General features: G+C 35.3%; 1 protein-coding gene across 1 annotated transcript in view; it reads left to right on the forward strand.

Annotated features, from left to right (window-relative positions):
- Positions 1-26,637, forward strand: part of LOC150101166 (protein-L-histidine N-pros-methyltransferase CARNMT1) — a 153,822-nt gene that overhangs the window by 53,106 nt on the left and 74,079 nt on the right. The window contains exon 3 of the mRNA XM_090402181.1: positions 10,660-10,823. Within this exon, the coding sequence (XP_090258307.1) occupies positions 10,660-10,823 (164 nt within the window). The remainder of the gene's footprint in view (positions 1-10,659; positions 10,824-26,637) is intronic.

The raw sequence follows: 26,637 nt of genomic DNA on the forward strand, positions 1-26,637 counted from the left end.
TTTTTAGAGTCCAAAAATGATTGACTCAAAACAAATAAAAAAAAAATATATATTTAATGAAACTAATTAAAACTATATACATCTAAATAAAATTAATTTAAGAACTATAAAAACTATCTGGATTCAAGGCCTTCTAAAAAAAAAACTAGATCTCCTTTATCTTTATAGAATAAATTTTCTCTCTCTGACTCATTCTATTAATGGTTTGCTTCACATGTACTTAATCAACCAACCAGAATGAACATTTTGTATTTACACAATTTCCTACAAATAAATGTTCAGAGTCAATTCTATATCAGGCCATTCTCAAAATCTAAAAACTTCTTAACTTCCACAGGACTGTTTGCTTATTTAGCATATATTTTTCCATTCATCCTCACTGTTTCACTAGAGTTTAAATATTCTTACCTCAGGCAGTTTTATTATAAGAAACACAAATCACTACTTTACCAGAGAAAAACAGTTTCTTTTACTACTTTATAAACACCATATCAAAGTAGAACTTTTCATTAAAGCCACTTTATAGTTTCAGATTCCTCTGATCACATCACTTGTTCCTGTCAAATAATTAATATCACTGGCTCCTTGAGACAGAAGATGAAATTTTCCATTTTGCATTTCTTTGAAAATTGAAATAAAATGTCTACTTAATATTTCCTTTTATTTACTATTCACTTGTTGACAGTCTCAACTCTTCTAGTTAAAGGATTCACCTTGCTATGATTCCTTTTTGGAATTTTCTGTTAATATATTCAGACTGTCACATTTTTTTAAAAACTTCCTAAAACAAAATTCTCTGGGCTGCATTCTCAAACTTCAATTTTCTCTCTTCTTGTTTTGTTTATTACCCAGGTGCCGGACACTCTCTGTTAGCTGTCAATCACCCATTAATCTTCATGGCAAGCTTGCACACTTCATCTAAAAGTCGGGCAAATACTGAGGCAGTAATGGCTGACATGTCGCCGTTCGCGAAAAGAGAATGTTTTTTATGAGGAATGACAAATATCACAGTACACTTAACAATTATGAACTATGATTACATTTAAATTATTACAACTATAATATCTAGTAAGTACAATTCATCTGAAATACTTTACAATTCATTTTAACTTATATATCAATTATCAGGCACATCAGAAGTGCTGATTATATGTGGTTACAAAACCAAAACTAATAAAATACTAGCATAGAGAAACAATTGTAAAAAGATTCATAATTGTAAATTATGACTATTTTTACAAATACCAATGAATTCTAAATTAAGTGATTTAAAAGCCTAAAAGGACCAAGAAAGTGCAGATCCTATATAGATGTTGAGAAGGGTTCACATGCTCTGCTGTAGGGTGCATGTTTGGTATCAACGGAAGTACCACATGGTACATACATAAGGAAACACAAAACTGAGATCAGAGAGGCAATGCAAACTGGTGAAATTCTTATTGCTAGTTATGCAACTAAGTATGTGATTAAGTGATGTTGAAATGGGAAATGTACTGTTCTAAATGAACGGTACATTCTCGATCGAAGATCAGCTTAAGAAAAACTTGCCTGTTTGCATTTGTATGATTTCTGTTAAGGCAGTCATTCTTTACACAGATTCAAACAGAAAACCCCTTGTACCAGCAGAACCATGGAAACTGCTTTAATTGCCTGCAAAGCCTGGTTCCACAAATTCAAAGGGCATTATTCACTCTGTAATGTAAAGATTACAGATAAGTCTGCTTCAGCTGATCACAATGCTGCCAAGGCTTACTCTGCACAACTCAAGAAGTTCATCCAGGAGAAGGAATATAAACCCAAATTGGTTTTCAATGCTGATAATATGGCATTATTCTGGAAGAAGGATGCCTCAGCACACTAATACCATTGAACAGAAGGCCGAACCAGAACTCTTGACATCAGCCAACCCTGCATCTTCTCCAGCCTCTGAGACTCCTGCTACTGAGGTGAATATCCTAGTGCATGTCTTGTTCTTAACTGTGTAATAAAATTTTGATAAAGTATTTTCAAAAATGGATCTAAAATTTTACTCATTATTCAACAAAATTAAAATCTTTTAAACAGATTTAAACATTTTTCTGTTAATTGTAAGTGTTTAGGCATACATAGAAAACATCTGGCTATTTGGATGAGAATATGAATTTTCATGGGAAGTGTTGACAAATAACCCTTGCAAACATGGAGACTCACTTGTATTGTGTTTAATTGAGATCAACAACAACAACAAAAAAATCACTTTTAGTTAGAAGCTCCTAAAAGTAAATTTAGACTTAACTTCCCAAGTTTTTATTTATGTGTTAATGATTCAAATTCTGCATGTTCCAATAGGTATAAAATAAAATAAACCAATTACTAATGTCCACTGAACATTTATCGGTTACTGTGTCACAATTAGTGACACAGTAACCGATAAATGAAATAAATGAAATAACCGAAGAATTACTTCACAGTCTTCCAGAGTGCTTTCTAAAGATAAAGTGATAATTGTGTACCTTATCTTATTGATTGTATTCAATTTTAACCTTACTTATCATGGCTGTTGGAGCATGCTGGTCATTATAAGCACTTGCTTTGTCATTTATCATTAATTCTGTCAGAACTGAATATAAAGAGTAATGAGTGAAGCTACTTTAGTATTCCAATAATGAGAGGAGTCATCTTGCTGATGTTGAAAATCATCTACCACTTAAAAATATTCAAAAATATCCATGCAGTCAATATATTATTTTAACATCAAATATTTTACAAACTAAATTCTTGATATTTATTTGAGGTTCATCTACTCAACTCAAAGCATTTGTGTATATGTACATCTGTCCTATTTTAGTCATTTGGTGTCAAGATGGTAGTGATTTAACAAACAAAAAAAAAGAAGTCCACTGTGCATTATGCTATGCCAAATTTGTCAGTGATTTGTATACAGTGAGAATTTGCTAACTTATCAAGTTTATTCTCTTGATCATAAATCTGTTAAGCTGTGGTAAAATCACTTGAAAGAAACTGGAAGCATTAAGAAATATAAATAAAGGACAACTGAACAGTGTCTATTTTCCAAATAAGTGGTCGAGTAAAAAAAAAAAAGGAGCAATTTCCTGGCCACCTTTCTGGTCTTGACTTGACATTTTTGCATAACGTCATGGGATGTATCTCATAGATATTATGATAGTACTACATGAAAAGTTTACATCATTATTAACTTTCTATTACAATTTTCCTCCAAATTAATCTGTTATCTGTCAGGACTTTAGTACTGTCATATCTTATACTTTGGTTTTCTAAGTCACTTTGTACTGTATCAGTTATTCACCTAGATCTTGGCCCTCCTCTTGATTTTTTTTCCCACAACCTGACAAAACAAAACAAAAAAAAAAAAAAACAAGTTTTTCTAACCTTTCCTCTCCCATTCTGATTAACACACATTGGCTACCAACTGAGGGATAACTTGGCCATCTACATTATAATGCCAACAAGTTATCTCAGATCAGATTTTTCATACTGATTAGTATTGCAGTACATGATAATTCATTGTCATTGCAGTTAGTTCAGATGGGGAGAATGGTAAGATTGATGTATGGAGTAATAACTCTTGCAAAATCGAACTAAATATTTTTTTACAGATTTTTAAAATTGCAATACCAAAGTTGTATTACCATGATTTCAAAACTTGCATGTTTATATTAATGGTTCAGAGTTTCTAGACATGTGGAGGTAAGAGAGCATCTAGCTTATCAGAAGCAAGGAGCAACAATATCACACTAAAAACAACAGCCAGTTAACATAAGTCAATTTTTTTTTCAGCAACCTATATAGAATTCATGTCAATTCATTATAGCTGCAGTGAAAAAAAAGTGAAAACTTTTTGGAAACTTGTACTAGATAGTGGTCTGAGTTGCCGAGAGGAGAGATTATTTGATCAAAGTTATTGAGATGGTGGGGGGGGGATTATCTGGAATTCAGGTAAGTGGTTGCACAATTTGTGTTAGGTTGTTGCTTATAGCAAAAACTTAGCATCATGTCTGGCTTGATTTGTAGTGTTGGAGGAGGGGAGCCAGTTGAATTTGTGGAGATTCAGGTCACCTAGGACAATGAATTTGCTGTTTGGGTAGCTGGATTGTAGATGGTTGAGTTTTGTGAAGATGTTTTTGTGGTTTTCAGAGTTTGGAGACCAGTAAATGCAGTAGATGAATGCTACTAAGTGGGACAAGGAAATCTTCAGCCAGAGAAGGTCAAAAGCAGGGGATTCTGAATTTGCATTCTATGGCAGGCAGTGTTAGAATGTACACAAGCATGTGGAACTCTTCACGATTCAAATAAATCATGAAGAGTATAATTTGGGCATTGAACTATGGTTGATGTAGTTGTAATTTGGGTTTCTGTTAAGAAAAGGTGGTCTGGTTTGGATGTCTGTAAGTGGTGTTGAATATCGTTCATGTTGGAATTTATGCCATGGATGTTTGTGAAGCGGATGTGGAAATGATATTTTTTGGTAGGGATCATGGTAAGTTTGGAATATTGTTTGATTTGAATTGTTTGAATAAACTTGTTGTTGTGGGAGATTTATTATGTTTGCAGTGTTACCATCCTTGTTTCTCTGTTTTTTCGTTTTTGGTTTTTATTATTAGATGAAAAGATAGAGTGTAGTGGTGGGGGAGATAGATTCGTGAACATGATACCTATATAGCATAGAACAAGCATAGAACAGTCTCCCTGCCATTCTGTGGTCTCATTAGTGCCTCCTCATACCACTACTCGCACTCCCTCACCAGGCACAACCTGGCAGAGTATGTGACAGTGGGATTATACCAGTTGATTGGGAATCCTCCTGACTCGTTACTGACTGATTATGCCTGTATAGCACAGATGGCCACCTGTATTTGGTGGCCATCTGTTTTAACTGCTGTACTCTTGAAATGGAAGAGGGTCTTGGGCCTCTAAATATGTTAGTCATGCCTTTGAAGAGTATTACCCACTGCATGGAGAAGAGGGGGGGGGGTGGCCAGAACTGATGTTGAGGCCAAACATAGCATTTGTCACTTCAGGCCCTCAATAAGAAGGGCAAAGTCATTTACCACCTAATGGCTAGTTGGCATTTCCTCCTACTGGAAAGCTCTCCTTTGGCAGTGGGAATACTCCCTGCAAACACCAAGAGTCTCTTATGGAAATAGGCCACAACATGGGAACATGGGGTTGACTTGATGGGTAGAGACTATATAGTGTGCAGTCTTGCATGTTTTTGAGGAGAGAATATTAAGAATATTTTGTGATTAGTGGTAAATTGGTAACTGAATATGGTAGCTGTGCAGAGATGTTAGTGCAACATTGACATCGCTTGCTTCTGAGCTGGCACTACTCCCTAACACATATGAGACTAGAAACTTTCAGCTGGTCATATAATTACACAAGCTCTGAAAACTTTTTAACAATGAAGTTTAGAGGTTTTTTTAAATGAAGTTTTTAAACAATGAAGTATCACAATGGTTCTTATCACTATTGTGATAAGAAGTACATTGACATGTAGAGATAAGGAGGTAGTTGTGCCAGTGTATAAAACACTGGTCAGATCACACTCGGAATATTGTGCTCAGATTTGGTAACCTGTATTTCATTGTGATATGGTAACATTAGAGAGGGGCCAGAGACTAGTGACTAAGACAATATCAGAACAGGAAAGTTGCCTATGCAGAGAGGTTGAAGATTGTAGCTTGAAGAGTTTGGTGGATATAAGAAAAAAGAGGTGATATGATAGAGGCATTTAAATTAGTGAGAGGATTTTATTGGATTAATGCTGAGGGAATTATAAAAAGAGTGGAAAGTGAGGGGGGAAGAACCAGAGTTCATTCCTGGAAGTTATGTAAGAATGTGGTGAAAAAGGTTTGAGGAGTAGATTTTTTTTACATGGAGAATTGTGAGCGAATGGAACACATTACTGGAATATGTTGTTTATGTGGGTAGTGTTGGGGATTTTAAGATTCAGTACAATAAATATGTCGGTTGAATGAACCTTCCATGATGAGTCTACCGACTCCATGGAGAGTGTAGTAGTAATAATAATTATATTTTTATTTTGAAAGAGAAAATACTAACAATCTGTTGACACCAGTGACAAGTTTACACATTAGGCCAGTGACAGTCAACATGTTAAGTGACTGCATCATCTGCGGTTAGCTCTGCTCACACACTTTTGAATGCTAATAATGTCAATTTCCTTTCTAATGGCCTCATTTTTAATAATTCTACTTGAAGCCATCTGTTATTCCCCTAAACTTTCTCAGAACTCATATTTGTAATCTCCTGTCTTTGATCAAATGTTTTATTTCTAATCCAACTCTCAGATCCATCATCATCATCAAATTCCTTCTATGTACCCACAAGGGGTGTACAGAATATGATAGTACTACATGAAAAAATTATATCATTACTAACTTCCTATCTACAAATTTCCTCCAAATCAGTCTGTTACTTGTCAAGACTCCAACATTATTGGATCTTATATTTCTATCGTCTAAGGCACTTTGTACTGTATCATTCCACCTATATCTTGGTCTTCCTCTGCATCATTTTCTTGCCAACCTGGCAGAGAACACTTGCTTTGCTAATCTTCCCTCGCCCATTCTGTTGAAGTGACAATACTACCTGAGATTAGCTCTGCTAATGCATTCCTGGATGCTGACAATGTCAAGTTCTTTCCTAATATCCTCGTTTTTAATATGATATTGCCATTGATGCCATCTGTTCATGCCTATAATCTTTCTCAGGACTCTAATATCTGCGGTCTCTAGTCTTTAGTAGGGGTTTTACTTCTGAGCCAGCTCTCGGATCCATAAGTTAAAACTGGTTTGAACACTGTCTTGTATACAGCTAACTTAGAGTTCCGACTAATTTCTCTCTTATTCCATATGAATTTATTCATTTGACTTCCCACCATACCAGCTTTGCTGATTCTGTTGTCTATTTCCATATTTAATTTACCATCTTCAGTAAAAATTGTGCCTAAGTAGCTGAAATGTTTTACTTGTTCCACAGGTTCTCCATTCACAACACAGTTGACATTTTCAATGATTCTGTCTATATTCATTGTCTTTGTCTTTTTAATGCTGACCTTCATACCATATCTATTACAACAGCTATTCAATTTAGTCAGAGAATCTTGCAGACTTGTAGCGGATTTATTTAGAAGTATAACATCATCTGCATAAAGCAAAGAGCTGACATTAACATCTCCAATTCTGATATCATGTTTAATACCACTTTCCTTCATAATGTGATGCATATAAATAATGAATAACAAAGGGGATAATGTACAATCTTGTCTCACACCAGATTTAACATTAAACCATTTTCCTGTACTTCCTTCAATTCTAAATGCTGACTTACAACTCAAATAAAGACTAAGTATTGCTTGATATAATGCCCCATTGACACCATATAACTGCAGCGTATTGAATAGCTTCTCTCTTGGCACCTTATCATATGCCTTTTCCAAATCGACAAAACTTAAATATAGATCTTTGTTATATTCCCATTCTTTCTCGACTATTTGTCGTAAAGTGAAAATCTGATCCTGACAGCCTCTGTTTGGCTTGAATCCAGCTTGTTCTTCACCAAACTTTTCTTCCACAATTCTTCTCAACCGTTTCTGAAGTATACTTGCATAGATCTTGCCAGGAACACTCAGTAGGGAAATACCTCTGTAATTCTTACATTCAGTTTTATTTCCCTTTTTATATATGGGTACTATGAGAGATCTGCTCCGATCATCAGGAATTCGCCCCTCTGTCCAGGCTTTCTGAACTATGCAGTGCAGCCACTGTAAGACTCTTATACCATCATACTTCAGCATTTCTGGTCGAATATCATCTACTCCTGCTGCCTTTCAACATTTCAAGCCTTTGATGGCTTTTTCTACTTCAAGTATGGATATGTATTCCTGATTGCATGCCTGTTGAGTGTTTTTTACCACTGTGCTGTCATCACTGCTTGTTTCATTTAGCAGTTTTTCAAAGTAATTACTCCATACTTCAAGGATATCTTTTTCTTCAGTTTTCACGTCACCTTTATCATCTCTAACTCCTTTTACAGCACCCTTTCCTCCATTCCTATTCTTCTTGAATAGCCTCCAGTATATTTTGCCACCTTCTTGATATTTATTTTCTATATTCTTGCCAAAGTTCTCCCATGACTTTTGTTTAGCTAGTTTTACACAGTGTTTAGCATTCTTGCATTTGTCTCTATATTCTCTAAGAGCACAAGCTGGCTTATTTGACAGGAACTTTTGATATGCTTTCTTCTTTTCTTTCACTGCCTCTTTAACTTCCTGTGTCCACCAGGGAGTTCTGATTTTTTTATCCTTGCAGACAACTTCGCCACATGCCTCTCTGGCAGAATCGATCAATGTTTTCTTCAGAGTTTACCACTGAATCTCCAAGGTTTGATTCCTGTTCTCAAATTCTTTCATTTTTTCTTTAATCTTTGTGTATTTTAGTCTACAGTTCACATCTGAGAGCTGCTCAACTTTTATTCGCTTTAAAACTTTCTTACATGTCATTCTTTTGAATATGAAATTCAATTTTATCTTGCTCAAGACTAAATAATGGTCACTTCCAATTTCAAATCCTCTGTACACTCTGGTGTCCTGCACCAGGGAGGAAACATCACTATCAATAATATAATCAATGAGACTTTTCTTATTCCTAACCTCTTCTCTCCATGTGAATTTGTGCACATTTTTATGTTGGAACATGGTGTTAGTAATAACCAGTCCATGTCCTGAACAGAAATCCAACTGATATTTGCCATTATTATTAGTTTGCTTTTTTCTCCAAAATTTTCCCAAAATATTTTTGTATGTCTCACAATCATTTCCTACTCTGCTATTTAGATCCCCAACAAGGACCAACTTTTCCTTTTTCATTGTGTCAGTTGCTTTTTCTAAAGCATCAAAAAATTCCTCCACTTGTACCTTAGTAGAACCTTCTGTGGAACCACAGGCACAAATAAGTCTCATTGTCCAGTTCCCCATTCTCATATTTGCCCACATTACTCTACTTGAGACTGACTGCCATCCAAGAAGATTAGCCTCGTATTTTGTGATGAATACTATGGCTACTTCTTCTTTTCCTTGATGGTCATTTCCCGAATATAACATTTTGTATTTATTGCTCAGAAAGATCTCACCAGTTTTTGTCTTTTTTTTTGTTGCAGTCACCTCTATTATGTCAATCTTGTACTTATCTAATTCCTCAGCTAGCTCCATTTCTTTGCCATTCAGGCTTCTTATGTTGATAGTACCAATCTTTAAATTTTGTGATGTTGAGTTGGGGTGTATTTTCAGATTTGTTCCAGTAGCTGACTTTTCACTGTTCACCCTGGTTCCCTGGCGAAAACAACGGGGGCCTTGTTTAACCGGGCGACGACCCAGCTGGCATGAAATTTTGTCATGTTGTACTATCATTTTTTATTTTGGTTTAAGCCAATAAGAATACAATTTGGTCTTCTAAATCCCAAATTGCCAGCCCATCCTCGTTCGTTCGGTATCCAAGTAGATACCCAACAGGGTGCAACACGAGAAGGTGAGGATTGGACATTAGGTCAGAAGCCCTGGTCGGTTCTCCGCATTCCTTTAAAGGCTATGTGGAGGTCTCCTCTCAGTTATGCAGCTTTGAACCTTAAGCACCCCCCCACCCCCCCCATCATATCCATAGGTTAAAATCAGTGTGAATGCTGTCTTGTATACAGTTTTGTGTTTTGGAGTAGCTTTTTTTTTTTTTTTTCCTTATTCCATATAAATTTATCCAGTTGGCTTCCTATCATAATTATATTGCTAATTATGTTGTTTATTTCAGTATTTATCCTGCCATCTTCATTAAAAATTGTATTTAAATTTAGGTGAAATGTTTTACTTCTTCTATAGGATGTAGTTGATGCTTTCAATGTTCCTCCCTGTTTTTGTGGTCTTCGTCTTTTTATTGCTAATTTTCTTACCAAATTTATTACTGCAGTTATTCAGTTTAGTTAGGGAATCCTGCAGACTTTTACTATTATTTATATATTTTTTTCAATTAATTTATTTATATCAAGAATAATGTGTACACATCAGAATGGTCTTCGCTATATGGATTAAAAAATCAACATTAGAGATGCATACTCTGGAAATGATAGAATGCATATGATGTGCCAAGTTATAGGGTTGGATGTATGCCAAGTGACACATGGTCTTACCTTGTTCATCCAGATAAATAAATTCACACTCCAAACTGTTGTACCCGGAATTTTACAACATTTATTATTGCTGTGAACTTATTATTATTATTTTTTTAAAATAAATATTTATATTTAAAATATGGACATTTTTTGTGGAAACTATTTAGCTTTGAGGTTCAGTGAGTCATTTTGTTTGTATCGAAACTCAAAAATTAATTTTTTTTTTTGGGGTCGATCATATATATTATTGAACATTTAGGCCTAAAACCACCTAATAGGTGATGGATTCTACTTAATCTGAAAAAAAAAAAATCCAACATCGAAAAACATTGCTTCCGTTCTTCTCATTCTATTTATCATTCTAAACATTTTTTTACCGATGCAGAAGCATAGCAATATATTTTTTTGCATTTAAAAATTTTTTTCAGTTATACTAATTCAATAAAATTATGCTTACAGAAGGCATCAGGCCACATTCAGGCATCACCTTCAGACATGGATAAAGTGCAAAGCATTTTTAAGCAGATTGTACGAGAATGGAGTGAAGAGGGTGAGCAAGAAAGAAAGACTTGCTTTAAACCTATTTTGGACGAAGTACTTCGTTTATTTCCAGGAGAACTTGTGTATGTGAGCTAAGTAATTGAAAGAATATTTGCATTGTTTAGTAAAAAAATACCATAAATTGATTTTTTGCAGTTATACTGATGCTATACCTGATCTTCTCAGAAGTGTGCATATTGAAAATTTTCATATTAATATTCAATTATTTATTTTGAGACTTTTAGTAATGCATGAGTTGGATTTGTTTTATCTGTTTCTCCATCTATATCATGGAATAGATTTTATTGAAATGCTAATAGTTGTAATCAGTGGTGTGTTGGTAAATTTTTTACAACTGGCTTGCTTTATGTGACCCATTTGCCAGTGTGGGGGCCCCTCTACCTCAACTGTGCAGAGGTAGAGCCCCCCCCCCCCCCCACTGGCAAAGCAAATGCCCTAAACTAATTATTTTTTATCTTTGAGGGGCATCGCTATTCTATATTGCACAGAGCCCCGTAAAGTATAGAACCGGGGGTGATGTGACCAGGGAAAAAGTGTGGGGAAAGAGGGACAAGCCGGCATAGAATATTTTGCCATCATGATTTTAGGTTTTTTCACATACTTATCTGTGAGCCATAGTTACTGGGGCAATATTCACGAGAAATTACACTATGACAGCAAATTACAATGAAAATTTAAAGGTATTTAATTAACGAATATTTTGCGTCGGTCTGTGGCAGGATACATAATGAATGTTTTCAAATCCTTTCATGAAACAAATTGTGATAATAACAAAATCAAACAATAATTCAATATGTATTTTTATTGAAAAATATTTTTCCAAAATTTTTATAATTTCCAAACGAAATTTGATTTTCACTGAAATTTTTCTCCTTTTTCTGTCATTCTCTCATATCTGTGGCCAATCTGTGATTTTTATTTATCCACAAATTTACGAAAGGTGTAGCGTCCCGTTCTTTTAATTCTTTGTCCAGTAAATTAATCGTCATGAAATTAGAAATATGTTCAACCGTTAAACTGTTTCTAAATTTTGAACATATCACGTTCATTAAACTAAAACCTCTTTCAGCTTCTGTGCTACTGACTGCTATAGTGTTAATTATTTTTCTGGCTGTTTTAATTGTTGTAAGAACTGAATCAGTTCTTACAATAATTAATTTGATATCTCAAAACTTCAATTAATTGATATAATTTTCTTTCACCTTCCATCCAAGGTGAAGTTAATTTTTCATAAGGCCATGTGGATTCATCTAGTAAATCGAATAGTTCTAAGATATCTTTATTAGCTTCGCTGAATGAAAGTCGCAAATTCATAAAATAAATAATTTTGTCATGCAATTTTTCTTTGGGAAGTGACATTATTTTTGTGTCGTTATAAAATGGAATATCTTTATATTTGTCAGATTCTGTTAACTCATTAATTTGTTGCTCATGCTTTCTATGATTGTTTTTAAGAAGTTCAAAAGCACGTATCGTACGCTTTATTAACATTTGAGCTTTGGTTAAATTTGTTTTTCGGGATTGAAGGCTGATTGAAAGTAAAGAAAATTCTTCGAGAATATCTATCATTGAAGTCAGATCTTTAAAAAAATTTATATTTGTTAATCTTTTTGCCATGCTGGTATAAACTGCAGACTGAGCAAAATGCTGATACAATTGCGGGATTTGCTTGTCATACTGCTTTAGCAGATCGCAAACTACATGCAGCCTGAGAACTCACCCAATTTTAATAATCTCTATATCGAGTTCTTTTGCTATAGCTGCAAGTTCTATTTGATTTTTATTTGATTGGTGATAAATTGAATAAATTTTATCTAAAAATATTTTAAAATGATTTGTTTGTTTTATATCAGTAATTGAATCATCAAGTGCTAGCTGAAGCCTATGATTTAAACAATGCCAAACAATTATTTTTGGAAATTTTTCAATTAATTTGGTAGCCACTCCAGATTCCTCCCTAGCATTGTACTGGCACCATCAGAAAAAAAAGCTATTAAATTTGCTTGTAAATATTCATAATCAAAACCAAATTGATTCAATGTGACATTAAAATATTTTCTGCAGTTGTGGATATCAGTTCTTTCAATGCAACAAATAACATAACTGGATTGGAGATGGATGGTACACTACATTGTAAATAGATTACTAAAGTACTTCTTTTCGAAATTGTGGACACTTCATCAATTATAATGCAAATTTTAGAATTCTCATTGATCTACATTTTTAAATATTTTTATTCTAATTTCATTTGCAATACACTCCGCAATATTTGTAGCACTATATCGTGTATATAAACAATTTCCTATGTCAACACCATTTTTTGTTTGCAATTCTAGTGCCCCTTCAATATCAGCTAAGGGTCTATTTCGTTTTATTAAACTATACACAGTGCTAAATATTTTCACAGTAATTTCAATCAGTTTAGAATTTATTTTTTCTATTCAATTTGGTATAGCGTTATTGGCTGATTTCCTTAATAAATCCTGTACATGTGATTTTGACAAATTATGTTCTCGAATTTTTTTTCTCAAAGAAGCCTGTCTAGAACATTTATTGTTTTCGTTTGGGACATACTCCATTCTTTTGATACATTCACGTTTCTCTGCAGATACTCCTAAATTCTCCTAAATTTCCAACTTTGAAACAATCTTTGCATCCCAATTTTCCTTCCTTTATATCAAGCCATTTATACTATTCTAAAAAAGTTATTAGTTGTTTTTCACACCGACAATCTGGAAGAGAAGGATTAAATTTTTCTCCTAATAAGGAATTCTCATTATCATCACAGATCGAATCTTCTACAATATTTGAAGAATTTGATTCTTCACAAAGTTCTATTGTATCTTCAGATGTCTTTTTCTGCTTCTTCGAATTTTGTCCTTTTAATGTTTAAGAAGTTTCGTAAATTGCTTTGCCTCTTTGACATTTTGAATAGCAAGGGCTGGAAAAAAAAATTTCATAACATTTTTCTAATGAAAAGGCATTATGTTGTTCTTACATACATTTATTAAAAAACAGAAGAATATTTATTGATGATTATTTCTATTTCATTTTTTCAACTAACGGCTATCTGCTTTTTCGACCGCAAAACTCTAACCCTGATTAAAATTATTTTAATTATAAACAAAAAAACAAACAAAATAAAAACACATAAAGATAATTTTCCTATATTACCTACAACTTACCTATCCTATAACCTATTTTACCTACAACGATTATTATGTATTATCAAATGAAATCTTGAACAAAATAAAAAAATGTAATACTAATGTTACCACTTGTTTATGACTGGTTCAATTATGCACTGTGAGTAGTCGATCAGATGACCGAGGCTTCTAGCCGTCGCAGCGAATTTTTATATTTATCAATAGTGCAACAGTGTTGCATTTACAAGAACTTAATGTTGCGAGTTCTTGGAAATTTGCCGAAAAATAAGGCATTATTGTTTATTCAATTGCCCAGTATGGGAGTTTTGAGAATGAGTTTTAATCATCATCATCATCAAATTCCTGACATGTACCCTCAAGGGGTGCACAGGATATGATAGTGCTACATGAAAAATCTACATCATTACTAACTTCCTATCTACAATTTTCCTCCAAATCAGTCTGTTACTTGTCAAGACTCCAACATTATCAGATCTTATATTTCTATCGTCTAAAGCACTTTGTACCGTATCAATCCACCTATATCTTGGTCTTCCTCTGGGTCGTTTTGCTGCCAACCTGGCAGAGAACACTTGCTTTGCTAATCTTCCCTCGCCCATTCTGTTGAAGTGACCATACCACCTGAGATTAGCTCTGCTAATGCATTCCTGGATGCTGACAATGTCAAGTTCTTTCCTAATATCCTCGTTTTTAATATGATATTGCCATTGATGCCATCTGTTCACGCCTATAATCTTTCTCAGGACTCTCATATCTGCGGTCTCTAGTCTTTGGTCAAGTGTTTTACTTCTGAGCCAGCTCTCAGATCCATAAGTTAAAACTGGTTTGAACACTGTCTTGTATACAGCTAATTTAGTGTTCCGACGAATTTCTCTCTTATTCCATATGAATTTATTCAATTGACCTCCTGCCATACCAGCTTTGTTGATTCTGTTGTCTATTTCCATATTTAATTTACCATCTTCAGTAAAAATTGTGCCTAAGTAGCTGAAATGTTTTACTTGTTCCACAGGTTCTACATTCACAACGCAGTTGACATTTTCAATGATTCTGCCTATATTCATTGTCTTTGTCTTTTTAATGCTGACCTTCATACCATATCTATTACAACAGTTATTCAATTTAGTCAGGGAATCTTGCAAACTTTTAGCAGATTTATTTAGAAGTATAACAGTCCGCATAAAGTAAAGAGCTGACATTAACATCTTTGATTCTGATATCATTTTTAATACCACTTTCCTTCATAATATGATCCATATAGATAATGAGTAACAGAGGGGATAATGTACATCCTTGTCTCACACCAGAATTAACATTAAACCATCTTCCTGTACTTCCTTCAATTCTAACTGCTGACTTACAACTCAAATAAAGACTAAGTATTGCTTGATATAATACCCCATTGACACCATATAACTGCAGCGTATTGAATAGCTTCTCTCTTGGCACCTTATCATTTGCCTTTTCCAGATTGACAAAACTTAAATACAGATCTTTGGTATATTCCCATGCTTTATCAACTATTTGTCGTAAAGTGAAGATCTGATCCTGATAGCCTCTATTTTGCCTGAATCCAGCTTGTTCTTCACCAAACTTTTCTGCCATAATTCTTCTCAACCGTTTCTGAAGTATACTTGCATAGATCTTGCCAGGAACACTCAGTAGGGAAATACCTTTGTAATTCTCACATTCAGATTTTATTTCCCTTTTTTTATATATGGGTACTATTAGAGCTTAGAAATGGATTGGGAATTCGTCCCTCTGTCCAGGCTTTCTGAACTATGCTGTGCAACCACTGTAAGACTTTTATACCACCATACTTCAACATTTTTGGTTGAATATCATCTACTCCTGCTGCCTTTCCACATTCCAAGCCTTTGATGGCTTTTTCTACTTCAAGTATGGATATATATTCCTTACTGTATCCATGTTGAGTGTTTTTTACCATTATGCTATCACTGCTTGTTTCATTTAGCAATTTTTTGAAATAATTACTCCATACTTCAAGGATATCTTTTCTCCCGTTTTCATATCACCTTTATCATCTCTAACTCCTTTTACAATACTCTTTCCTCCATTTCTAAGCTTCTTCAACAACCTCCAGAATATCTTACCACCTTCTTGATATTTATTTTCTATTAACTTGCCAAAGTCCACCCATGACTTTTGTTTAGCTAGTTTTACTCAGTGTTTCGCTTTCTTACATTTGTCTCTGTATTCTATAAGAGCACTAGCGGACTTATTTACCAGGAACTTTTAATATGCTTTCTTCTTTTCCTTCACTGCCTCTTTGACTTCCTGTGTCCACCATGGAGTTCTGATTTTTCTATCCTTGCAGACAACCTCACCACATGCCTCTCTGGCTGAATCAATGAGGGTTTTCTTCAAGGTTTGTCACTAAATCTCCAAGGTTTGTAAACTTTCTTACATGTTATTCTTTTCAATCTGAAATTCAATTTTATCCTGCTCAAGATCACTTCCAATTTCAAATCCTCTGTACACTCTGGTGTCCTGCACCAGGAAGAAAACATCACTATCAACAATAACATAGTCAATGAGACTTTTCTTTTCTTCTCTCCATGTGAATTTGCGCACATTTTAATGTTGGAACATGGTGTTAGTAATAACCAGTCCATGTCCTGAGGAGAAATCCAACAGGTACTTGCTATTATTATTAGCTTTGCTCTTTTCTCCAAATTTTCCCAAAATATTTTTGTATGTCTCACAATCATTTCCTACTCTGCTATTTAGATCCCCAACAAGGACCAACTTTTCCTTTTTCATTGTGTCAGTTGCTTTTTCTAAAGACTCAAAAAATTCCTCCACTTCTTCCTTAGTAGAACCTTCTGTTGAACCATAGGCACAAATAAGTCTCATTGTCCAATTCCCCATTTTGATATTAGCCCACATCACTCTACTTGAGACTACCTGCCATTCAAGAAGATGAGCCTCGTTTTTATTGTTGAATACTATGGCTACTCCTTTTCCTTGATTGTGATTGCCTGAATATAACATTTTGTATTTATAGCTCAGAAAGATCTTACCAGTTTTTGTCTTTTTTCTTTTAGTCACCCCTATTATGTCGATCTGGTACTTATCTAATTCCTCAGCTAGCTCCATTTCTTTGCCATTCAGGCTTCTTATGTTGATAGTACCGATCTTTAACTCTGGTGATGCTGAGTTGGGGTGTGCTTTCAGATTTCTTCCAGTAGCTGACTTTTCGCTGTTCAGCTTGGTTCCCTGGCGAAAACAACGGGGCCTTGTTTAACCGGGCGACAACCCAGCTGGCATGGAATTTTGTCATGTTGTACTATCATTTTTTATTTTGGTTTAAGCCAATATGAATACAATTTGGTCTGCTAACTCCCAAATTGAACAAATATGGAACAAGTAAAACATTTCAGCTACTTAGGCACAATTTTCACTGAAGATGGTAAACTAAATATAGAAATAGACAACAGAATCAGCAAAGCTGGTATGGTGGGAAGTCAATTGAATAAATTCATATGGAATAAGAAAGAAATTAGTCGGAACACTAAATTAGCTGTATACAAGACAGTGTTCAAACCAATTTTAACTTATGGATCTGAGAGCTGGGTCAGAAGTAAAACACTTGACCAAAGACTAGAGACCGCAGATATGAGAGTCCTGAGAAAGATTAGAGGCGTGAACAGATGGCATCAATGGCAATATCATATTAAAAACGAGGATATTAGGAAAGAACTTGACATTGTCAGCATCCAGGAATGCGTTAGCAGAGCTAATCTCAGATGGTATGGTCACTTAAATAGAATGGGAGAGGAAAGATTAGCAAAACAAGTGTTCTCTGCCAGGTTGGCAGGAAAACGACCCAGAGGAAGACCAAGATATAGGTGGATTGATACGGTGCAAAGTGCCTTAGACGATAGAAATATAAGATCTGATAATGTTGGAGTCTTGACAAGTAACAGACTGATTTGGAGGAAAATTGTAGATAGGAAGTTAGTAATGATGTAATTTTTTCATGTAGTACTGTCATATCCTGTACACCCCTTGAGGGTACATGGCAGGAATTTGATGATGATGATGATGAACTCCCAAATTGCCAGCCCATCCTTGTTCGTTCAGTATCCAAGTAGATACCCAACAGGGTGCACCACGAGAAGGTGAGGATTGGACATTAGGTCAGAAGCCCTGGTTGGTTCTCCGCATTCCTTTAAAGGCTATGTGGAGGTCTACTCTCAGTTATACAGCTTTGACCCTTAAGCACTTCATGTGTTTTAATGAATACAGACGTTGTTTAGTAAATAAAATTTCCAAATTCCCTTTTGTAAATTGAGTTTGTGTTTTGTGAATTCTCCTTTATGCATTTATTTTTGATAATAATAATATATGCAAGTGTTTATTATACAATTTCCAAATATTTATGAGAAAATTCAGGCTTCTTATGTTGATAGTACCGATCTTTAACTCTGGTGATGGTGAGTTGTGGTGTGCTTTCATATTTGTTCCAGTTGCTGACTTTTCGCTGTTCGGCCTGGTTCCCTAGCGAAAACAACGGGGGCCTTGTTTAACCGGGCGACGACCCAGCTGGTATGAAATTTTGTCATGCTGTACCATCATTTTGTATATTGGTTTTTTTAAGCCAATAAGAATACAATTTGTCCGCTAAATCCCAAATTGCCAGCCCATCCTCGTTTGTTCAGTATCCAGCTAGATACCCAACAAGGTGCACCACGAGAAGGTGAGGATTAGGCATTAGGTCAGAAGCCTTGGTCGGTTCTCCGCATTCCTTTAAGGGCTATGTGGAGGTTACTCTCAGTTATACAGCTTTGACCCTTAAGCACTCCATGTGTTTTAATGAATACAGACATTGTTTAGTAAATAAAATCATTTCCAAATTCCCGTTCGTAAATTGAGTTTATGTTTTGTGAATTCTCCTTTATGCATTTATTTTTGATAATAATAATATATGCAAGTGTTTATTATACAATTTCCAAATATTTATGGGAAAAAGTATATGCTGTCATTCATTATCTATCCTTTCCTAAAGAATTTTAACAACCGGCTTGCTAAATTTGAAAAATTTTAACAACTGGCTTGTGCGAGCCGGTCCCAACACGCCAATGGTTGTAATCCTTAAAAAAAAATTGTTGAGCCATCTTAATTTTCTTTTTTCATTCAAGTCATTTGCAGGGGTGAAGATGCAAATTGTGTTGAAATTACATATTTCAATAACTTAGTTTGGATGAAATTACATATTTCACAATAAATTTTAGAATTTAGATGTAGACAAGAACATATTCTTGTGTTTCAATTTTGGTTTCAAGATAAGCTTATTAGTCAAATTTAGTAAAAAACATTTGAACTGATATTAATAATTCTGCACTAACTAAGTGGAATTTAATATTTATTATTTATTATTATTTATTAAAATTTATTATTTCAGATTGCAAATAAAATTTATTATTTCAATTAGGTCATAATTTTGGCAAAATTAGTCAGCAAAATTATGTCTTCACATAAGATTGAAACAGAATGAGAAGTTCATAACTTTTCTCTACCTTTTACAAAAACAAGTAACACTGTTTGATATCTTCTTTGAATATGATAAATTTCTGAAAATTTTCTATTGACATCATTCCTGAGAAAGTGATGGAAGTATTGGCATTTGAAAATTTAACTTTCTCTGAATGTCCAGATAAAAACTGTATCATATGTGAGACCTTCTTTGGTCATAAAAGATTCTTTTCTGTTTGTTTCCTCCCCTTGCCATATTTCCTCTTTTATGTGCAAAACAATTGGAAATTATGATGAGAATTTTTTTGATAATAATAGTATGTTTTTTATTGATAAAACTGTTCAGAATGATAACTTCTTACTATCTCAAGGGGATTTAATGAAATTTGGTATTTAGGATCATTATTTAAATTTATCAAGTTGTTTCAGTTGGACTACTTTAGTGACAAAATTAGGTTCTGTGGTTAATCATTGGGATATTGATGTCACTGTTCAAAAATACTGTTGTGAAGTACATCCTTTTGATTATCTGCAGTCATTTCCCTGGATTGTTTATTTTATTTTTAGACTGTATATATAGAAAATCTGATTTTATTTATTTATTTATTCTTATTGCAAAAGGAACACAATGCAGCTACAGATCAATGTCCAATCAAGAAAAGCCAATCCAGAGCCTCATCCATCACCATGTGGATGTCCTGGAGGCCACAACCATGAATCTTCCTAGGAAGAGCAAAACCAGGCTGCAGAGCACAGGGATCTTCAACCAGGAAGCAATTTGTTGGAAGATGGTTGGACCAGTGTTCTTCCCACATGTCAGGTGTTGATGGTAAGGCAGCTGAAGAGAGTTTGCCCATGGACCAGAAAGGGTTTCTTAATTTTAGGCAAAGACTTTGTGGATTTATGAGAGTCTGGTGCAGGGGCAGGAGTGGGTTGCTCATTACTTTATTAAATTCTTTAATCGAGGGTTGTCTTCTTTGTATATTTGGTGATGTAATGTTGAATATGACAGGCAATCAGGGGAGAGGGGTGCTTCTCCGTGTCCTAATTGTGTGCATGGTAGAGTTTAGCTGGGTGTCTATAATGTTAGTGTGCATACTTCATTCCCAGATGGGGGCACAGTATTCTGCTGCAGAGAATGCGAGGGCTGGTGCAGAAGTCCTAAGATCAGGCTTGTTCCAGCAAGCCTTGAAATATTATTCCTCGTTTTAATTTTGTTGGACAAGTTGGTGATATGCCTTTTATAGGTTAGGCTTCAGCCCAAGCTCACTCCAAGGTATTTCAGGTGAGGCTCATATTCTACCATTTTGCCATGGAAAGAGAGGTCGAGGTGCCGATTTGTCTCTGCATTGTTCAGGTGGAATACCGTGGACACAGTTTTTGTTGGATTTGGCTTCAGGTACCACTGCTTGAAGTGCTCTTTCAGGATGTTCAGGTCTGTGTTCAAGGTTGATTCCAGGTTGGCAAAGGAGGTAGATTGGTGTAGGATACCTAGATCATTGGCGTATATATATTTGTTGAGCAGGTATATGGTAAGTTGGACATGTGGGAGACCATTGTGGAGGAATCTGGGCCTGCTTTTTTTTTCTTCACCAATATGGACTTGGATTTTTCTGTTGGAGAGAATGGGTTCAAAAAGCTGGAAAGTTTTTTGCACCTTTTAATATTGCCTAGCTTTAGGAGGAGGCCCATGATCCAGACTGTGTCATAAGCTGATGTTAGGTCAATGAAAGTGACTCCAGATTTAAGTTTCTTCTGGAAGCCTGCTTCAATCTGTGTTGTCAGGGTCAAGAACTGGTCACAGCAATTTCTTCCCAGCTTGAACAAGTTGAAGCCAGCTTGTTCAATTGGGAGTGTTCTTTCACTGAGTGGTGAAAGAACTTTGAAAGAATTCTCCTTAAATTCTTTTAAGGAGAATTCTTTCAAAGAGCTTAAAGGTGGAGCAAAAGCAAGGAGATAAGTCGTAGATTTTTGAAATCATTTGGATCTTTCTCTGATTTGGGCACAGCCAAAAATAATTTTGGCTTTCTGCCACAGATTTGGGTTTTCCAGTTGTTATAGTTTTTGAGAAAAGGGCGGTCAGCCATGTTTGACCTCATTGGCCGAGATGTTTTAGAAACTCAGGGAGGATACCATCCACTCCTGCACTTGCCTTTCTTGGTGAGTTCCAAGGCTTCCTGAGATGCTGGGTGTACAAATTCAGGATGCTCAGGGCCCATCTGCAGGGTTTTTCTGATGGAAGATCGCACAGTTATTTTCCTGATAGAGCTGGGACATATCTTGGAGGTTTTCAGTAAATGCAGAAACATTTGATCAGGAGTTATCTCTGGTGGTTTGTATGTTGTTGATTCTGTCCCCCTCCCCCAATTTTTTCAGAAGTGACCAGCTTTTCTGGCTGGATTTGGTGAAGTCAAGTTCATGGATGGTTGAGATCCATCTTTCCTTTCTGTTTTTCTCCAGCATTGCTATGAACTCCTTAGCAACAGTTGGGTCTTCAGTTTCTTCATATTTGGTTAAAAAGTTCCTTAGTTTCCCTTCTCCAGCATGGAATGTATTATTTTCTGTAGCCTTTTGGAATAGAGACTTTGGCTGCAGTTTTGATTAGAACAAATCTGGGATAGCAATTAGGGGATGGATGGTGCTGTAATGATTTGCTCAATTTGTTTCACAAATACATTCCATTTGGATCTGCGAAGGTTCCATCTAGTGAGTGGTGTTCCACATGATTGGGATTGGTGTAGGACAATGCTGGCTGTTATTGAATCTGTTGAGGATGGTTCTGGTTGTTGGCAGAGGGTGGTCTTCAGAGTCTTTAGGGACAGACTATGCACAGATCTGGGGTGTAGGTTCTGTTCCATTTGGCTGAGTAAAGAGTGCCATCCTGCTTGGCATTGGAGATCAGATACAGATTATATGTATCTGTCCAGTTAACTGTATTATTACCATCTTGGTTGTTAGAGGAATAGCTCCACATGGTGTGATGAGAGTTGAAGTCACCAACATAGATAGCAGGGTGAGGTGGCAACTGGTCCATCTGGTGAGGCCAGGATTGTGATGTGGTATTTTGAATTTTAATACCTGTGGAGTATTCTGCACACTTTACCTTGAGACTAGGCTGGATGTAGTTGCCAAGCCATGCTTGGGATGGCAGTTATAAGACATGAGATTTAGGCTTGGGATCTTTAGAGAGCTGAGTCAGGTACATGGGTTTCCTGGAGAGCCAGGACATCAGTCGCTTTGTCTTTGGCTATTTTGCCGATGACTTCGTCTTTGGATTTTAAATACTTCTGTGTTTAAGGAACATATCTTGAGAGAGTGCTGTTTAGGGGACAGTAACTTATTTTTTGAAGCTTGCCCTCCTCCCAAACAAGCAATGCGATCCTTGTTATTCTGGGTGACAATCTAGCCGGCATGGAGCTTTTTGAGTTGTGTTTTTATCATGGTTGCTGCAAGTGGTCCAGGAGGCTTGGTACCTTTGGACACCTGGTTAGAGACATTAGCTTCATGTTACCAGTGTTACATCTCTCTGGGACTTCTATTGTCTGAAGCACAAGCAATCAATGTACCACAAGGGTAACACTACTGGAGGGGGAGGGCATGGGAAGGCTGTCTCAACCCCCCCCCCCCAGAAAATCTGATTAATTTGGTATTATCAAATAATTTGATGTACTTTAATTTGAACTGAATACCACTTTTTCATTTTTTATTTTTTTTTAATGTAGCTAGTTTTTAATAGAATAAAAAAGCTTGCACTAATCAAATAGTGTCTGCTAATTTCACTATCAGTGGTACGTTTGGAAGAATCTTGGGATATGAATCCCTTCAATTGAAGACCTGGGTTTAATACTCAACATGACAAGACGGATCTTTATATAAACTTTTGTTCCCAGCTGAATCATATGGAGGTAGCAGCTTTCCCATTAATAACTTGTTTTTCATCCTGCTAAACAGGAAATCAGAGAATACAGACAAAAATACTATATAGTGTGTGTCCAAAATTTTAGGCCTTTTGTTTCTATGTTCCTATTTTCATAAGTGTTTATTCATTTAGAACATAAGTGAAATATGTTTTAACTAATAAATTATGTTTTTGTAATTAAACTATGACTTTCAATTGGTTCAACTAATGAGCAATCACTAGGCTGTTTTCCATCGAACAAGATGTTCACAATGGGATAACTCATCTCTTAGTAATGTATTAGGCTGATTGCTTGTTTACTGCCAGAAGGATTTTTATAAACCTAATTTATGCTGTGTTAATGAAGCATTTATTTTCCAGGTTGTCTGGTGTGTGTTGGGGGGGGGGGGTCTTTACTATCTGCATATTAAGCTGGCTAAATCATCTTTTGTTATAATATTCTTCATGTAGCTCCTCAATGCGAGGGTGCAGCACCATGTCTTACTAGTCCTCTCTGTTGGCAGCTCTTCTTTTTGTTTCAGTATAGTCACGTGATCCTGTCCGTGATCTTACATCATCAAACCATGTCCTTCTTTTTTTATCCCTTGATCCTTCTCCCATAATCTTTCCTTCTAAAGCTATTAGTGTCCTCTCTGTCCTGCTGATCCCCTCAATACATGTCCTGCAAGTCTTATCTTTCTCTGAATCATTTCCTGCAACAAAGATTTCTGTTTTTTCATTCTCTGTAGTACCACTGCATTTGTCACATGCTCTGTCCATGAGATTTTCAGGGCTCTTCTGTATCATAGCACTATATTTCAAAGGCCACTATATGTAGTCGTACTCTCTTCTTGAATACCCAGGCCTCACTTCCATTGAAAACTGGCCAAACTAATGGTCTTATCATTCTTATTTATACTTCTTATTTATATTTCCTTATCTTGCTTTCCATCTTCTGTAAAATAGGTGCCTAATTATTTATATTCTGTTGTATGCTCAATTTTTATGTTTATGAATATTTCTGGCTCAGATCTATTTTCTTTTGAGATTCTCATAAATTTGGTCTCTGGTTTGCATTTAAATGTAGGCCAAAATCTTTACCTTCAAGTAGGTGTTGTAATTTGATTAATTTGTTTGTTTTCTGCAATTAGAATGGTATCAGCAGCATATCTAAGATTGTTGTATTTTACACTGTTGATACTGATTCCTATATTTTGTTTTTCATCTTTTTCATCACTGTCTCACTGTAAATATTAAATAGATTTGGTAAAAGGATGCAGCCCTGTCTAACTCCTCTTTTTATTTTCACTTCGGAAGTCTTAGAATTAAACAGCTGCATTTTCTGCTTGGAGTAAATCATTTTTATAAGTTTATGTACATGATCTTCTAAGTCTATTTTTTTCTAGAATATTAAACAGTTTATTCTGCTTACTTGGTCAAAAGCTTTCTGAAAGTTTATAAAGCATATGTATATGTTCCTGTTAAGGTCTTTCACTTTCAGTTCTTAATTCCAAGTGATCTTTCCAGTAATATTTTTAGTTCCAGAATAGCATTAACGATTTCCGTTCCTCATCTGAAGCGTTTCTGTTGTTCACTTAGTTCACCAGTTAAGGATCTTTCAATTTCTTTGTTAACAGTGGTTAAAATGATTTTAGATGCATGAGAAATTAGACTCACAGTTTTATAATCCTCACAATTTGGGGCATTATTTTTCTTTGGAAATGGTATGTAGAGTGATGTAAAAGATTCAGGTAATTCTATTGTTTTATATATGTGCTGAATGGTGTCCACTAAGTAGGTGTTATTGTAACCAGTCAAAGCAGTTCTGCAGGGATTTTACCAGGGCATTTATTATTAGGAAGATTCTTGATTATGTGTTGTATCTGTTGCTGCACATAACCTAAGGTTGTTCACTTTGATAAATGAAGATTTGATAAATATTCCACTCATCGCTCATTTATCTTTTCATTATCAATGATTATGTTTTCCTCTTTGTCCTTGATGTTGTTAGATTGTGTTTGTTTTGCTTTTCCATTAAGTTCTTTCACTTTTAGGAATGCTTCTCTGGTTTTGTTCTTTTTTTGTACATTATACATATCTGCAAGGAGATGTATTGTGCATTATGGGAGATACTGAGATAGGAGTGTTGGTAGCTTGCTCCACCTTTGCAAGGAGTCACCCGGTGTTGTACCACTTTACCCCAGTCCTGAAGATACTTTCGGGTGCAAACTTTGTTTGCATACACTTGGATAAAGGATTAAACTAAATTTATTATAATCTGAGTTGTAATTTTTCAAAGTTCTATTTCAAAGTGTATTTTCAAATTTTTTTTAGAGTTTTAACAAGTATATTATTAGTAGGTGAGTTTTTTTGTGTGTGTGTTTGTGTGTGTGCAAATACACATGCAATAGGACATATCAGTATAACACAGTGTATGGACAAGTGATTATGGAGAAAGAAGGAACCAATTGCTGTAATTCTTCATAATCCTTGGGAGCAAACTGTGGGAAAGTCTTTTTCAAAGAATAGAGGTAGATGGAACAAAAGAAGAGGATGAGGAGTTGGTTCAGTAGGTTTGAAGCTAGGCAGTGAATAGATGTTAACCAGGCTGCTTCTATTTTTTTACATGCTAAAGTTGAAAAATGATGGCAGCTAGTTCAACAAATCCCATGAAAATTCCTATAGAAAAGCAGAAGCAGAATGTGAGAAAATGATTGGTGAATATGTGAAAGAGATGTTATTTAACTGGATTGCTTTCTGCTGTGTAATATCAGGCATTTTTAGGTGGACAGTATTTTATTGCTGTTCATGTTTGGCATTTATATAAGATTAGCTGGTGTACCAATAAGCAGTAGTGACTTCAACTGAAAAGGGTAGCAAGTTTTTTGGAATGCAAGGAGGCTATGGATATGATGTGCTCACATCAGGAAAGCTGAGAGGTGTAATTCAGCTCAAAAAGAGAAAAAAACCCTTTCTTGTATAGAAATTGGAGTGTTATTAAAGATAAAATGAGGTGATGCAAGATCTTTCTTGTGAGAAATAAAGATTTCTTTTGATAATACTGAAGTTGACAAGTTGTCTTCACCTCACTCGAGAATGGCAGAGAGATCACTTTCACTACAGTGTGAAATGGAATAGAGGAACTAAATGTACTGTTATCAGAAAAACTATCATAGGGTTTGACACAAGTGAGAAAAAGTCATATATGTTTAGAAAAAAAAAGTGCATGAGCAAAAGATATCTTCAGGTGGTGGATGAGCCTACCCCTTTCCTTATTTTTGAGGCCTTGAAGCAGCTTGAAGTTCCTTCCTT

This window comes from Typopeltis vanoorti, chromosome 12, assembly GCF_054136105.1.
Source record: "Typopeltis vanoorti isolate ZY-2024b chromosome 12, IOZ_Tvanoo_1.0, whole genome shotgun sequence".
Classification (NCBI taxonomy): Eukaryota; Metazoa; Arthropoda; class Arachnida; order Uropygi; family Thelyphonidae; genus Typopeltis; species Typopeltis vanoorti.